Source organism: Hipposideros armiger, unplaced genomic scaffold, assembly GCF_001890085.2.
Source record: "Hipposideros armiger isolate ML-2016 unplaced genomic scaffold, ASM189008v1 scaffold_9, whole genome shotgun sequence".
NCBI classification, from domain to species: Eukaryota; Metazoa; Chordata; class Mammalia; order Chiroptera; family Hipposideridae; genus Hipposideros; species Hipposideros armiger.
In genome coordinates, this window is record NW_017731359.1 from 5,432,436 (window position 1) to 5,445,892 (window position 13,457).

At 56.6% G+C, this 13,457-nt stretch overlaps 2 protein-coding genes across 3 annotated transcripts; one reads left to right on the forward strand and one right to left on the reverse strand.

Moving 5' to 3' along the window:
* Nucleotides 1-119: 119 nt before the first annotated feature.
* On the reverse strand, nt 120-7,434 carry E2F4 (E2F transcription factor 4). Its single transcript, XM_019656045.1, has 10 exons — nt 6,482-7,434; nt 5,945-6,054; nt 5,641-5,802; nt 5,279-5,322; nt 4,492-4,553; nt 3,981-4,278; nt 3,286-3,501; nt 1,409-1,456; nt 1,162-1,206; nt 120-1,064 (listed from the first exon to the last, which is right to left on the reverse strand). The coding sequence occupies exons 1-10, from the start codon at nt 6,875-6,877 to the stop codon at nt 949-951; spliced, it is 1,497 nt and encodes a 498-aa protein (XP_019511590.1). The 5' UTR covers nt 6,878-7,434; the 3' UTR covers nt 120-948.
* A 51-nt stretch (nt 7,435-7,485) lies between these two features.
* On the forward strand, nt 7,486-13,433 carry EXOC3L1 (exocyst complex component 3 like 1). Of its 2 annotated transcripts, XM_019656006.1 has the most exons (15): nt 7,486-8,181; nt 8,412-8,507; nt 8,666-8,734; nt 8,942-9,117; nt 9,197-9,416; nt 9,955-10,567; nt 10,648-10,765; nt 10,901-11,026; nt 11,122-11,222; nt 11,433-11,543; nt 12,297-12,426; nt 12,544-12,666; nt 12,748-12,903; nt 12,995-13,119; nt 13,200-13,433. In XM_019656006.1, the coding sequence occupies exons 1-15, from the start codon at nt 8,070-8,072 to the stop codon at nt 13,387-13,389; spliced, it is 2,466 nt and encodes an 821-aa protein (XP_019511551.1). In that variant the 5' UTR covers nt 7,486-8,069; the 3' UTR covers nt 13,390-13,433. The 2 variants fall into 2 exon arrangements, with proteins under 2 accessions (XP_019511551.1, XP_019511562.1); XM_019656017.1 differs by lacking the exons at nt 8,942-9,117; nt 9,197-9,416.
* Nucleotides 13,434-13,457: the final 24 nt, after the last annotated feature.

Genomic DNA, 13,457 nt, shown 5'->3' on the forward strand with positions numbered 1-13,457 from the left:
GTGGAGAGGGCGGGCTGCTGGCGCCACCACACCTCCTGTTTTAGCAAGGTGATCCACCCAGCCCCAGCACCAATCCAGCATAGTCCCAGAGAGGGGCCCGGAAAGAACCAGACCAGAAGTAGCCTTAGGCAAGATCTTTATTCACTTGGACACTGTACAAATATTACAATTTTCTTTTGCTGCAAAAAGTATAAAAATAATCTTTATATAGGAATCCATTGTTACTGCAAATCTTTCTAAATCTCTGCAAATGGCTCTAAATGAGGGTAAATGAATAGAGAGAGGTGGGCTATGGGGCAGCAGGAGGGTGGGCCAATCCTCAGGGACTCACCTGCCCAGATTCCTAGCTAGAGACCTCTGTTCCTTTCTGTTAGCACCCACCACCACCACCACCACCACCTACAGGTTCTCAAGGCTAAAGGCCAGGCAGAAGAGGGATACAGGAGAGAGAGGTCCAGGAGGGTCAACAGGGTCAAGGGTGGGGTGGGGGGGGGGGAGAGAAGTAAAGGAGGCTAGGATGGTGCTGGAAAGTGCTGAGCTCCACCCCAACTTCCCTCCTAAGAGGGAGAGGACATGGCAGGAACAGGGCAGTGGGGTTAGACAAGTTGCCCTATGGAGTGAATTCAGCTCCTCATTCTGTGACACTGGGTGTAGCAGCCGAGCATGGGCTTGGGGAGGGCACAAAGTGGGGCAAGCCCCAGAAAAGGAGAGGCAAGTATTTTGGCTCCACCGTGGAGGGGCTGAGCCCCTTTCCCCTGCTCTCCTAGCACTGTACAGGTGTCGGTGCTGTGTAGGAGTTGTAGCCAGAACTGTGCAGTCAGGGAAGGCTGGGGAAGCCAGGAGTCTGTGGCTCTCAAGCTTTGTAGCAGTGGGGGTGGGGGGAGGTCCCCAAGCAGCCCTCAGGTTAGACAGTTTGTGTCCCAGGCACACAGGGCATGTCCCAGTCAGTCAGAGGTTGAGAACAGGCACATCAAAGAGGTCACAGACACCTTCACTCTCGTCCAGGTTGTAGATGTAATCATGGTCTCCGGGGGGCGGAGAAAGGCGGAGAAGAGGGGCAAACACTGCAGAGAACACCAGGCTGAGGCCTTCAGCCAAGGTCCCACCCAGCAGCCACCAACCCCCTGCCCACACCCACCCCCACCTTCCTGGGCCACCCACCTTCTGAGGACATCAGCTCCTCCAGCAGCTCTGAGCTCATGCACTCTGAGGAAAGAGGGAGAGCTCAGTTACATTCTGGGTCCTGCCTTTCCACCCACTAAAGCTGATAAAGGGGATCCCCCCCATACCTACCCCCCAGGAACTTTTACACTTTGCCCAGGTATCAAGCACAATCATAGGTCCTCAGAAGGGCAAGAAATCAACTGTAAGATCCTTACTCCTGCCCCAAGGAGGAATGCAGCCCTACCTCGTGTGGGATCAAAGATTTCTGACAGCTCTTTGGGGAGTTCCAGAACTGAAAGACAAAAAGAGCCATGCTCAAGGGCACAGAGGGCCAGCCTGGTCCCACTCTAGCCCCCAATTTCCTCAGATCCTATACCACCCACCCTGGGACTCCACACAGCTGAAGAGATGGAGGCCCTACCCCAGGACAAGCTGGCATTGTCTGTCAGTCTTCCTTGTTGACCCGAATTCCTCAGTGCTGAGCCCAGGGTACCAAAGGCCCTTTGTAGGTGACTGGTATAGCCCTTCTAATTCGAAGTACTGCAGAAGGGCAAGCAGACCCCCTCCTTCCTGGGCTCAGCATGCATATCCTGTCTGATGCCCTGTCCATCCCCAACCCTTGCTGAGCACTTGCTCAGTCCCAGGCTCAGACACCACACCCCAGGCCACGTCACCTGGCAGAGGAGGAGGCAGACATTTCAACAAGGGCTAGTGCTACAGGGTGACACCTCTGCTACAAAGGTCTGACTGGGAGGACGCACATGGGAAGCAGAGGAATATGAAGCTCTGGAGAGGAGTGCTGGGGCTGGATCATGAGGAATTTCATATGCCACATTTAGGGGCTTGGTTTTATCCAGCAGCCCTTAGGGAGCCATTAAAGGTACTTTTGTAAACAGAGAAATGCCAGTTAGGCTGTGTTCAGATAGATTCTTGTCAGTTGGGGTAAAGAGGATGCTGCTGAGGAATTTAGGGTACAGGTGGCCAGCAGCGATCCTGAGTGTTAAGGATGTAAGAGGCCACTGATGGGAGATATCTGGAAGAAAAGTCACTTAGCTGATGTGGGGAGCAGAAGGAGGGAGAAGGAAATGGAACTGGAGTGACACCCAGGTGTCAGGCCTGGGTGACAAGGGCCAATGGTAGGGTATACACAGAGGTGGAAAAGCAAGTTTCAGTTGAGGACACATGGGAATGAAGTACCCATTGGATGTGCACAGGAAGGCATGTGGACACAAGAGATGTGGAGTTCCAGCAAAAGACCTAGGCAAGACAGAGGTTAGGGGTTCATCTACCCAGAACTACAGCCCTCCACAGTTGTGGAAGGGGACAGAGACCTGAGAAGTGCCAATGTCTAAGGAAGTGCCAGGGAGAGATCAGAAGGGGAGCCAGTGAGAGAGAAGAACTGAGATCTGGCATCATTAAAGCCAAAGGAGGAGAAAAGTATCAATATGGAACAAAAGAGCACCAGAGCACATCAGCCTAGAAACCTGCTAGAGCTGGCAGTCAGGGTTGGGCAACTTATCAAGGGCAGCACTGGGGTAGCATGGGAGGTGGGGTGGGTGCAGGGCTCCTGACTGCTGGAACCTGAAGGGTGACTAGGAGAGCAAGATGTGGAGTGGAGTGAAGATGACTTTTTCGAGGAGTCCAGAAAAAGAGGAGGCAGGGAAGGTGAGAGATGGGGAAACAGGAAAAAGGGTCATTTAGTGAGGAGAGAACGGTACTTGTGGGCTGAGGAGAATGAGTCCTAGAAGAAGTCGCAGGATGGAGAGGAAACACCAAGCAGATGACATCACCTCTCCTGGGAGGGTACTGCCCACCTTTGGAGCCTGAGGACCATACCATAGCCCCTTCCCCAAGTGAGCGCATTCGCCTTGCTGAGACCTGTGTTCAAAGGTGGCAAGCAGGGCTTCAGAGAGGGCCAGGGAGTTTTGTCAGCCCAGGAAGGGGGGCAAAGGGCCACCAGCACCAGCTGGCAGAGCGCTAGTCAAGGCAGGGTTGACAGCAGGGGCTGACTCTTGCTCTGGCTGAGGAGATAGAAGAGCTGGGTTCCAGCCCCAATTCTGTTTCTGACCTAGGACTGGCTGAGGCTGTGTTCCCCATGCTCCCAAGGGAACAAGTACTCACCACCTGTGGGGTCCGCCTTGATGGGCTCAAAGGAGGTAGAAGGGTTGGGTCCAGATGAACTGCTATTGCTGCTGCTGCTGCTGCTGCTGCTGCTGCTACTGCTGCTGTCCAGCAGGGCAGAGGACTGCAGTGGCCGAGTGTCCAGTGCGGTCGGGCCCAGCGGGAGTGAGCTGAGCTCACCACTGTCCTTGCTATTGGTTCCAAGACCACCACTCACTGCAACCACATGCCCCAAACCCAGTCACTTGGGGGCAGAAAGTGGGACACTGAAGTTGGCCGTGCTAGAACCCATACCCAGGATGACTATGGCTCTGGTTCCCAGGCCTAAGGAGAGTTAGGCACTGCCAGTAACCCATGAAGAGAGAACCTAAAAATGATGCACTCAAGGGGACAGTGGCATGAGACCTGTAGGAGGGAAGACTCATGGACATGGCTAGTGAGACCACACTTCAAGAGGAGCTGCCAGGGCAAGTGAGGTGAATCTGGGGAAAAACTGCCACCACTAATACCCCTTCATACAGTCAGAACTTCCCTATTAAAAAGAGCTCCCTTGGGATAGCAAGGGAAGGCTAGCTGGCGGCCAGGAAAGGGACAACCCCCAAAGGGTCTCTTCCAACTCTGAGTATGGCACTCCACAATTCCTTTTGGGCCCCAGAAATCACCCCATCTATCACCAGATACCCATCTTGCCTCACCTGTGATCTCAGCTGCTGGACTGGCCACCCCTTGGGCTTCAGTGGTGCCGGGGACACAGGTAGACGTAGTCATCTGGGGACTGCTTGGGCGTGAGGCATCCTGGGGCAGGGCCACAGCAGGTTTGGGTGGAGTTGGAGGGGTAGAGACAGCAGGTGGGCTCTGGAGCAGATCTTCAGGTGGTGGCACAGGCACCGCCACAGGCGGTGAGCTCCATGCCTCCTTGTTCACCAGCAGCACTTCGATGGGGCCACTCACACTCTTCAAATGAATCTGGTACTTCTTCTGCCCATTGAGGCCCTGGGGGTGTGGGGCAGGTGGAATTGGAAGCAGGCTTGGCTCCTGCCTGATTCTGGGCCAGGGCCACAGTGTCCTCTCCCACCCCAGGCTGCCTGCTCTCCTAGATAACCCCAAACCCCAGGCCTCAACCTACCTGCCCCACCCGGAACTTATCGGGCTCCACAGCCAGCACCCGCCCTCAACCAACCCCGCCTGCCTGGGCTGAGTACCCACCTCTGGGATGGGTACCTCCAAGCTGGTGCCTGACGGAGCCCGGATGGCCAGGAGGGTGTCTCCTACAATAACAAGGAGAATGGGTCAAAGCCCAGGAACTCAGTTTGAGCTGGGAATAGGGGTGCCTGTCCCTCAGAGCAAGGAAGGAGATCATGATCTGTGAGGAGCTAGACAGCAGGCCTCACCCAACCCCCACTGTGACTGAGGCAGAGAACGAAAGCTTTTCTCCTTCCAAGAGCCCAGGGGGGGTCAGTAACCAGAAAATCTGGATTCAAACATGTGGAACGAAAGACTGCTGGCCATGGGCATCTCACTCCTCAATTGATGGGGCTGTTCCCTAAATGTAGGTGTTCTGGCCAAGGCCAACATCCCTTCCTCAGAACCAGTCTGGGGGGGTGCAAAATGGAGAAGAAACAGTTCCTGTATCCACAATGCAATTAAACTAACCATAAGTTGAAAGTGGGAGCCATTGCCCTCTGCATACAAGCATGCACACACACTTCCCCCCATATGCCTGTCATACCTGAGAAGCCAAAACCAGGGCACGGAGCAGATGGGTGCTGACCCAGACACCCATCCCAGGATTGTTGTACCCTCTCAGTATAGTTAGCCTCCACAGGGCCCCAGTGACTCTCAAATCCAGGACTTACCTTGCCTGGTTCCCCTTTGGGCAGGCCCCAGGAACCCTCTTAAGAGATGGAACTCTCCTTGGGCACTGAGCCCACTGCTCAGGGCTGTGGCTCAGCCCAACCCCACCCCCATTTCCCCAGACCCAGGCTATGCTCACCAGCAAAGCATCTGCAGATGTCCTCATGAGTCACGTAGGCCAAGGTGTGAGGGTTAAGGAGAACAACTGAGGCCCTGCCTATGGTGACAGATGGCACACCACAGAGAAGACCCAGCTCTTTAGTTAAGATCTGACATACAAGCTCTCAGAAGTACTGGGGCTTGGGGTCTATGTGGAGAGGGATCACAGGCCAAGACTGGTGGGGGAGGGGCTCTGAGAGGGGAGCTGGAGGCTGGGAGCTGGCCAGAAGCTGCAGGACCATCCTCCCAAGAGGGATGGAGCCCAGGGTAACACAGAGCAAACCCAGCTGACTAGAGGGCCCCTCACCCACTCCCTGGGAGCATGGACTGTCAGGAGGATATCAGCTGTTCTGCACGTCCTCTGTGACGTTCCGGATGCTCTGCTGCACCCACACCTTGTGCTGGTCCAGTTCTTGCTCTCGCTGCTGCAGCTCCTCGATCTCTGCCTTGAGCTCAATCAGCTTGTCCGCAATCTCCCGGGTATTGCAGCCAGGCCCCACACCCCTGAGCCCAGGGAGTGGGGCTGAGAGGAGCTGCCAGGAAACTCTGGGTCCCATGGCCCCTGCTCTCTCCAGCACCCTCCAACCCTCACCCCTGACACTTCTGGGTAGGAGATCCCATTACCCTACCAGGGGCCCCGACTCACTTCCACTGGATGCTATTCTTGGATTTTTTCTCGATCAGCCCAATACCTTCCAGCACGTTGGTAATGTCGTAAATCCGCCGCTTCTGGCGCACAGCTAGGGTGTCAGCTGCCTGGCACACAGAAGAGAGTGGAGGATGCTCAACCCCATTCTCAGGCGTACCCCCGGCTACCTTGAGACTTGGTCTGGAGCGGTCTGAAAAGGGGGTGGACTAGGTCCCAAGCCTCCTCCCAGGCACTAAAGCAACTCAGGACCGCGGAGCGGGAAGAGGCCTGGCGCACCCTGGACTGTTATGCTGATGCTCTTTTCCCCACACCAGGCGGGGAGGGCCACGAGGATCAGCACCCGCAGCCCGGAGACTAACACATAGCGGACACCCAAGAGCCTCAGCCGAATGAATGAAACCGCTCCCGGCATCCTTCCTCTGAGAAAGCATACGGATGGCGGCCTGCTCTCTGAGGGCTCCGCTAGGCCGCCGGGGTTACCGGCCCAGGCCTGCTCCACCATTCCCCCCTGTCTTCCCTCAGCCCCGGCCGCACCAGCTTGAGGTCAAGCACGCCGTCCTTGGCTTCCTGCAAAAGCGACACGAACTTGGTAGTCAGAAGTCCCAAGCTCTTCTCATGCCGGCTTGGGGTGCCCGGGGGCGGCGGCGCCTGTGGCCCGGCCTCCGCCATCGCGCCAGCCCGCCGCCTCCCTTCAGCCAGGCCAGGCCAGGCCGGCGCCGCCGCCACTTCCGCTTCCGTTCCTAGCCACCCCGCCGCCGGCGCCAGCGTATCTGCTTCCGCTTCCGCCCCCTGCTCTCCCAGGGAACCCGGCAGAATGCCTCTCTGCGGGCACGGCCGCAAAACTTCGGGGACCATCAGCAAATGTCCAACCGCCGAAAAGGACGAAAACAACCCGCAAAGCCCGGGAGACAGGACATGGTGTGGAGACATGTGGAACAAGCCAGTGGGCAGCCCTGGAAGTAGAAAAGGGGGAGCCACCGGAACCTCCCTGACTGGCCAACCTGCCCAACTCCACGTCTTAGGAAAGGAGACACGCTGCCTGATGAACCCAATATGTTTTCCCAATTCTGCTCCGGGAAGCTGCCCCACTCTCTTGGGGTCACCTACCCTATTTTCGTACCTCACTTCCTGCCAAACAGCAAGCACTAACTACATCTAGCTTGTCCACTTGTCTCCATCCCCACATCCCTTCCCTGATTCTAGCCTCATCTTTCTCTTGTCTCCACACTGCAGTGCTCAGAGGCCACGGAATTATAACCACTTTTCACCCAATGCAAACGTGTTTACCGATGTATAAACATATATAAAGCACTTAGAGCAGTTCCTGGCATGTAGGAAGGATTATGTGTTTGCTGGTATCATGTTGTTATTTTTAACATTGTCGTTATTTATTATTGTTATTATTTTTTATTTTAGGTCAAGTTCTCTGGGAAACAGACTTTGAGACAGGGACTGCCTGCAAGAAGTTTATTGAGGATCCACACTCATAAGGGAGTAAGACAAACTGAATTGGACAGAGAAGGAATTAAATGGTGAATGCAGTTATAATAGAGACCTCAGCCCATCCTACTAGGGGCTCTAAAACTAGGGTGACCCTTCCAAGACGTTCCATGCCCAGGCAGGGGTACTGGGCCTTTGTACCCCAAAATTGACCCAGAGACTCAGCTGTGAGACCTCAGCAGCCTACACTCCTGGCAACTAGGGGAACAAGTGCCTTTGTCTTGAAGGGTGGATTTGGGTGGTTCACCAACGTCCACTACATTATTACTACCCAGTAGTCTCTTCCATGGCCCCCTTTAACTCTCAAGATAAAAACTTTCATACCCCTTGGGCCCCTGTCCTACCACGCATATTATTCACAACAGCCTGTGATCTCTCACTCCTCTGCAGAGGTACACACCCTCCTCTGAGGGGCCCATCAACACAGTTTTCATATTGTGATATTGTTGTCTGCATTTGCACAAGCCACTCTCCACCCCAGGTTGGGGCCATCTGGTTCATGTCTGTGTTCTGAGCACTAAGAGGTCCTGGGTGTACTGGTCAAGACTTGATCACAGGGAGTACACTCCCCTCCCCCCAAGGAAGTGGCGCCCAGCCCTCCCCACCCCATCCCACAGTGCAGATGCTCTTTCCTGTTGGGAATAAAATGCCAGAGATTCAGTTTCCTTCCTTTCTGTATGTGGCCTTGGAGAGGAAGGGACCTTGGAGGGAGGAGGGGGCTCCTGGGCGGGGAGGTAGGACACAGGCTTCCTTGGGAAGAGGAATTGTGCTATATGCTGAGGTGTGAGCCAAGGCCACCCAGGCCCTCTTAGCCAGTGGAGGGAGTGCCCAGCTCTGCTGTGAGGGCCGGGGGAGAGGGCCATCCTCAAGGCCAAGGCTGTTTGAGGAGGAGGGAGAACTGGATGCCTGGTCAGTTCTGGTCAGGCCTGGTGAGTTCCATACCAAACTGTCCTCTGCAACTCAGCAGGAGCAGGGTCCAGTGGAGGTCTGTGCCTACCCTGCCTCACTCAGCATCTGCACAGGGCAAAACTAAGAAATCCTACAGGGGAAGGCTTCCCAGGTACCTGCCCATCACACCCTCCTCCTTTGCATTTCCTGAGGGGGCTGGGCAAGAACCTCCCTCCTCCTCCTTGGAGGGGCCTAGACAGAACCTGCAGCTCAAAGGAGCATCCACTCTGTCTGCTCTAACCCAGACCCTTGCCCCGACTCCCACCTCAGCTCCAGCTCCTCCAGGGCCTGCCATGGACTCAACAACCAAGAACGAAACGCAGCCTGCACTTCTTCCTGGTATGAGACCTTCCGGGTGGGTTGGGAGAGGGATGTGGCCAGAAAGATGGGAATGGTGGGGTTGGGTCCTTCTTGCCAAGTCTGGCTGGAGCTCTATCGGTCAGCGAGATGAGTAGACTGCCCTGGGGGCCAGACTGAAGAGCAGGAAGGGGAGCAGGTTCGGCAGCTGCTTCCTTCAGGCCCTGCCCAACTGACATGGCTGTCCAGTCTCTTCCTGCCCAGGGCCTGAGTGGCCTGAGCAGCAGAGGGCGGAGCAGCTGGCCCGGGGTGCAGCACTCAAGTGGGCCTCAGGCATTTTCTACCGGCCAGAGCAGCTAGTCAGACTGGGCCAGTACCGCAGTCGTGAGGTGCAGCGCACCTGCTCCCTGGAAGCACGCATGAAGGTGGGTATCAGGCAGGGGGCAGCGGTGCTGGGGGTGGTTGGCAGAGCTAGCCAGGCCTCACTGGCTGCTTCCCTCCCAGTCAGTGGTGCAGTCGTACCTGGAGGGTGTGAAGACTGGTGTGTGGCAGCTGGCCCAGGGCCTTGAGGCTGTGCAGGAAGCCCGTGAGGCCCTGGGCCAGGCCCGTGGGTTGCTCCGGGGCATGGCAGAGGCTGTACAGGCACTAGAGCCCCTGCGGGAGCAGGTTAGCCAGCACCAGCAACTGCAGGCCCTGTCTCAGCTGCTGCCTCGGCTGCGGGCAGGTGAGTATGCAGGGGTTCTGCGCCTCAGCCCAACAGTCAACAAACACCCATCAAGGGGCTGGGGCATTCGTGGGAGATTGCATGGAGTGACACACCGGGAACCTCCCAGACAGTAACTCAGGCTTCAGATGGCATATGAAGCAGGGTGCAAATTAGCTCATTCTGGTGTTCCTGAGCATGGGATGTCTGAGTCAGGAAGGACACCCAGTCAAGCAGCTCTGGCCATCCTGGTTGTTAAATTGAAATTTTCCCCTAACAGTGTGGGTGAATAGCCATTAGAATGGTCCTCCAGTTCTTCCCTGCTTTCCTTCCAGGATCCCTGACTTCCTCATGTTCCATTAGCTCAAGGGTTTACCCCTGGCCCACCAGGCCTCTAGGACCTTCCCTGGATCTTTTCAGATTGGCCAATGCTCTATTATACTAGTTATTAAATATTTTACACATCATCCCAGCCCCAGGACCTTCGCATCTGATCCTGTATCCATTGCACAGGTGGGAAGGCTGAGACCCAGGGCGGTCTCCTTTTCTCCCTCCTTAGTGCCAGCTGCAGTGGCCCACACACAGTCCTTGATTGATGCCCAACAGCTCTTGGAGGCATATGTGAGCCTTCGGGAGCTTGAACAACTGCAAGAGGAGACATGGGAATCTCTGGGGGACCTGGAATTGCCTATCTTTGAGGGGCTGGGCCCTCTGTCTGAGGCACTGGGCCAGGCTGTGGAGGCGGCTGTAGGGGCTGCAGGGCAGCTGGCACGGGAGGACCCAGCCCTGCTGGTGGCAGCTGTGCGTGTGGCGGAGGTGGAGACTGGCCGCACAACCTCCCTGGAGCAGGCACCCCGGGACTGGCGGCAACGCTGTCTGCGGGCACTACAGGAGGGCCTGGAGCGGGTCCACTTTGGGACACATCTGCTGCCTGGGCCAGGGGCCCTAGCCGGGTGGCTGGAGGCTCTGCGGGTGGCTCTACCAGCCGAGTTGGCCACAGCTGAGGCACTAATAGCGCCCTGCTGCCCACCGCACTACAAGGTGGTCCAACTGTGGGCCCACACCCTGCACAGTGGCCTGCGCCGCTGCCTACAGCAATTCATGGAAGGGCCTGAGCTGGGAGCTGCTGATGCCTTCACCTTGCTGCACTGGGCACTGCATGTGTACCTGGGGTCAGTGCCCTTTGGGCAATGGGAAGTGGGTGGACCAGAAAGCTGGGGGCTCAGTGTGACACTGGGCCACCTATCGCCAGGCCAGAAATGATGGGGAGCCTGGAGTTGGGGCCTGAGGCTGATGTGTCTCAGCTGGAGCCTCTCCTGACCCTGGAGAATATCGAGCAGCTGGAGGCAACATTTGTGTCCAAAGTCCGGGTGAGTAGTTGGAGCCGAGGTCCAGAGAAGCTCTGCTACTAGTTGTGTGCCTGTATCTGTAGAGTAACATGTTGACCTGTCTCTAGCAGGGTCAGTGTCCTGTTATATCCTGATGCCCCTCCTCCCTTCCCCCAGGCAAATGTGGTGCAGTGGCTGCAGAAAGCACTGGATGGGGAAGTAGCTGAGTGGGGCCGGGAGCAAGAGCCTGACACAGACCCATCTGGTTTTTATCACTCACCAATGCCAGCCATCGTGCTGCAGGTGGGTGGGAAGTGGTGGGCAGGTGGGCAGCTCCCATAGGGGAAGGGGAGGGCAGGACTAGGACTCTGCTAATGGCTGCCCATTCCTGCCTATAGATCCTGGAAGAAAATATTCGAGTAACCAGCCTGGTCAGTGAGTCACTGCAGCGGCGGGTGCATGGCATGGCACTGTCAGAACTGGGAGCATTCCTGAGGAGGTCTGCCAAGGCACTGATCCATCCCCAACACCTGGCCTTGCTCCTCGGGCAGCCCAAAGGGGCTCCGAGTGAATAAGGCCCACCAGTGGGAAAAGGCTCCTTCAAACAGGGCCCTTGGGTATCTTGGAGGTGGGGCCAGAGTACCTGGAACAGAGGTTGTTGGGGTGCCAGAGGGACAGCAGGTACAGAAGCCTCCTCTACCCTTTGCAGCTTCAGTGATGCCCTGATACGATTCTCCCGAGACCACCTCAGAGGGGAAGCAATGGCCCCTCATTATGTGTCCTACCTATTGGCTGCCCTCAACCACCAATCAGCACTCAGGTACCAGAAGGCTCCCACAGAACCCCACCTTCACTAACCCCTGACTGAACATCTATTAGGTATTGATCCAGCCACAGTAGGCCATTAGGAACTTTGGACTCACATAGACCTGGGGTTCCAATCCCAGTTCTAATTACTGTGTGACCTTGAGCTAGTTACTGAATCTCTCTGAATGTCACTTTTCTCATTAGTATTATATGGGTAAGAATGGAATGTTGTGAGAATCACATGTGGTAGCAGATGTAAAGTACCTACCACAGTGCCTGGCACCTCGTCTCAAGTATTCATTCATTCAACATATACCTACCAGGTCCTACTCTGTGCCAGATAATGTTTAGGGTTACAGCAGTAAACAAAACAGAAAAAAATTTCCTTCCTCTTGGATCTTATGTTCTTTGGGATGGGGGCAGACACGGCAGACAAGTTGCTGATTTTTACTGCCTCCAGACTGGAATAAACTCTCCCCCCTTACGGATGAGTAAACATAAACCGAAAGACATGACTTGCTCAAGGTCACACTGCGAATTAGAGGCAGGGCCATCTGGGCTGTGTCCCTTCTAGCTCACTGAGCCCACCGCACCTTAAGTCCATGCCTTAAGTCCACACCCCAGACCTTCAGGAGTGCGGGGAAACGCCCTTCTTGCCCCCTCCTTGCACACACTTGCGCCACTAGGTGGCGCCCGAGCGGCTGGACAACGAAGGGCCGTGAGGGCCTTGGCCTTGGTCCTGAAGCTGTACTTTTGGTTGGTCCAGTTCCTCCGTGTCGGTCTTGCAGCCCGACGGGGTGGCTTCAGGGGCCTTAGCTCCGGTAGAGGCAGCGCTGGAGGAGTTGCAGAGAAGGATATGCCGCCTGGTGTTGGAGGCGCTGCTGGTGGAGCTCCAGGTGAGGTTTCAGGTGGGGATCGGGGTGGGAGGAGATACAGCGTATGTATGGGGGTCTCTGCGCGGAATGCCTAGTCTAGATCGGCCTTCCAGTCCCGTCTCTGTCCCCATCCCCTAGCCCCTGTTCATGGCTCTGCCCTCGCGCCAGTGGCTGTCGAGCCCGGAGCTATTGGATGATGTGTGTGAGCGGACCGCGCGCTTCTGCCGGGATTTCTGGCGTGTGCGGAATCCAGCGGTCCAGGTGCGACTTGGGGGGAAGGAGGGTTAGGGAAAGCTCCAATGGGAAAGGGTTCCAGGACCCACCTGATTGCCCTCTCCGCAGCTGCTGCTGGCAGAGGCTGAGCGTACCGTGGTTCTGCAGTACCTGTGTGCGCTAATGCAGGGCCGCCTAGTGTGCCGTGGTGCCGATGAGCGGAACCAGGCTGCCGAGCGCCTGCAGCACGATGCCGCCAAGCTCCAGGATCTTTTCCTCAATTTGGTGAGAGCTTGTTGGGCGAGCAGATGGGTGGGAGTCTCAGTGGTTGGGTGGGAGTTGAGGGCCCGTGCAAGACCTACCCCGACGTGTTCAGGGCCTGGAGGAAAGCTTTCAATGTGCGTCAGTGCTGCTCACCCTGAGAAAGCTGCTGAACCTCCGCGATCCCACGATGCTTGGCCTGGAGGTGGCAGGCCTGCGGCAACAATTTCCTGACGTGAGGTGCGAAGATGGGGGCGGGAAGGAAGGAGGGAACTGGGAAGGACTGGGCGGGGCTGACGCACCTCTGTGGTTCCCTGTAGTGAGGATCACGTCTCCGCCCTCTTGGACCTGCGCGGGGACGTGTCCCGAGAGCAGCGCCTAGCTGCACTCAGCTCACTGCAGGCCGGCCCTCAGCCATCGCCCTCCGCGGGTCGCCGCGCACTCTTCAGCCTTGTGCCAACACCTACCCCCGCTCCATCCTCCTGCCTTCCCTCGGGACCCTGTGCCTGACTCCCGACTGCCAGCAGAATAAAGCCCCTGAATACAGCAGCGTACACGGCCCCTGTATGCCTGAATTG

What these genes read in the sequence shown, in the direction of transcription:
- E2F4 (XM_019656045.1), bottom strand. Translation starts at nt 6,877, where the DNA reads ATGTCTCCACACCATGTCCTGTCTCCCGGGCTTTGCGGGTTGTTTTCG. An exon ending in TCCAGCAGCTGAGATCACAG is followed by an intron (nt 3,502 to 3,980) that starts GTGAGGCAAGAT and finishes ATGTGGTTGCAG; the next exon opens with TGAGTGGTGGTCTTGGAACC. An exon ending in AATCTTTGATCCCACACGAG is followed by an intron (nt 1,207 to 1,408) that starts GTAGGGCTGCAT and finishes CTCTTTCCTCAG; the next exon opens with AGTGCATGAGCTCAGAGCTG.
- EXOC3L1 (XM_019656006.1), top strand. Translation starts at nt 8,070, where the DNA reads ATGCTCTTTCCTGTTGGGAATAAAATGCCAGAGATTCAGTTTCCTTCC. An exon ending in CATTTGTGTCCAAAGTCCGG is followed by an intron (nt 10,766 to 10,900) that starts GTGAGTAGTTGG and finishes CCCTTCCCCCAG; the next exon opens with GCAAATGTGGTGCAGTGGCT. An exon ending in TGCCAGCCATCGTGCTGCAG is followed by an intron (nt 11,027 to 11,121) that starts GTGGGTGGGAAG and finishes TCCTGCCTATAG; the next exon opens with ATCCTGGAAGAAAATATTCG.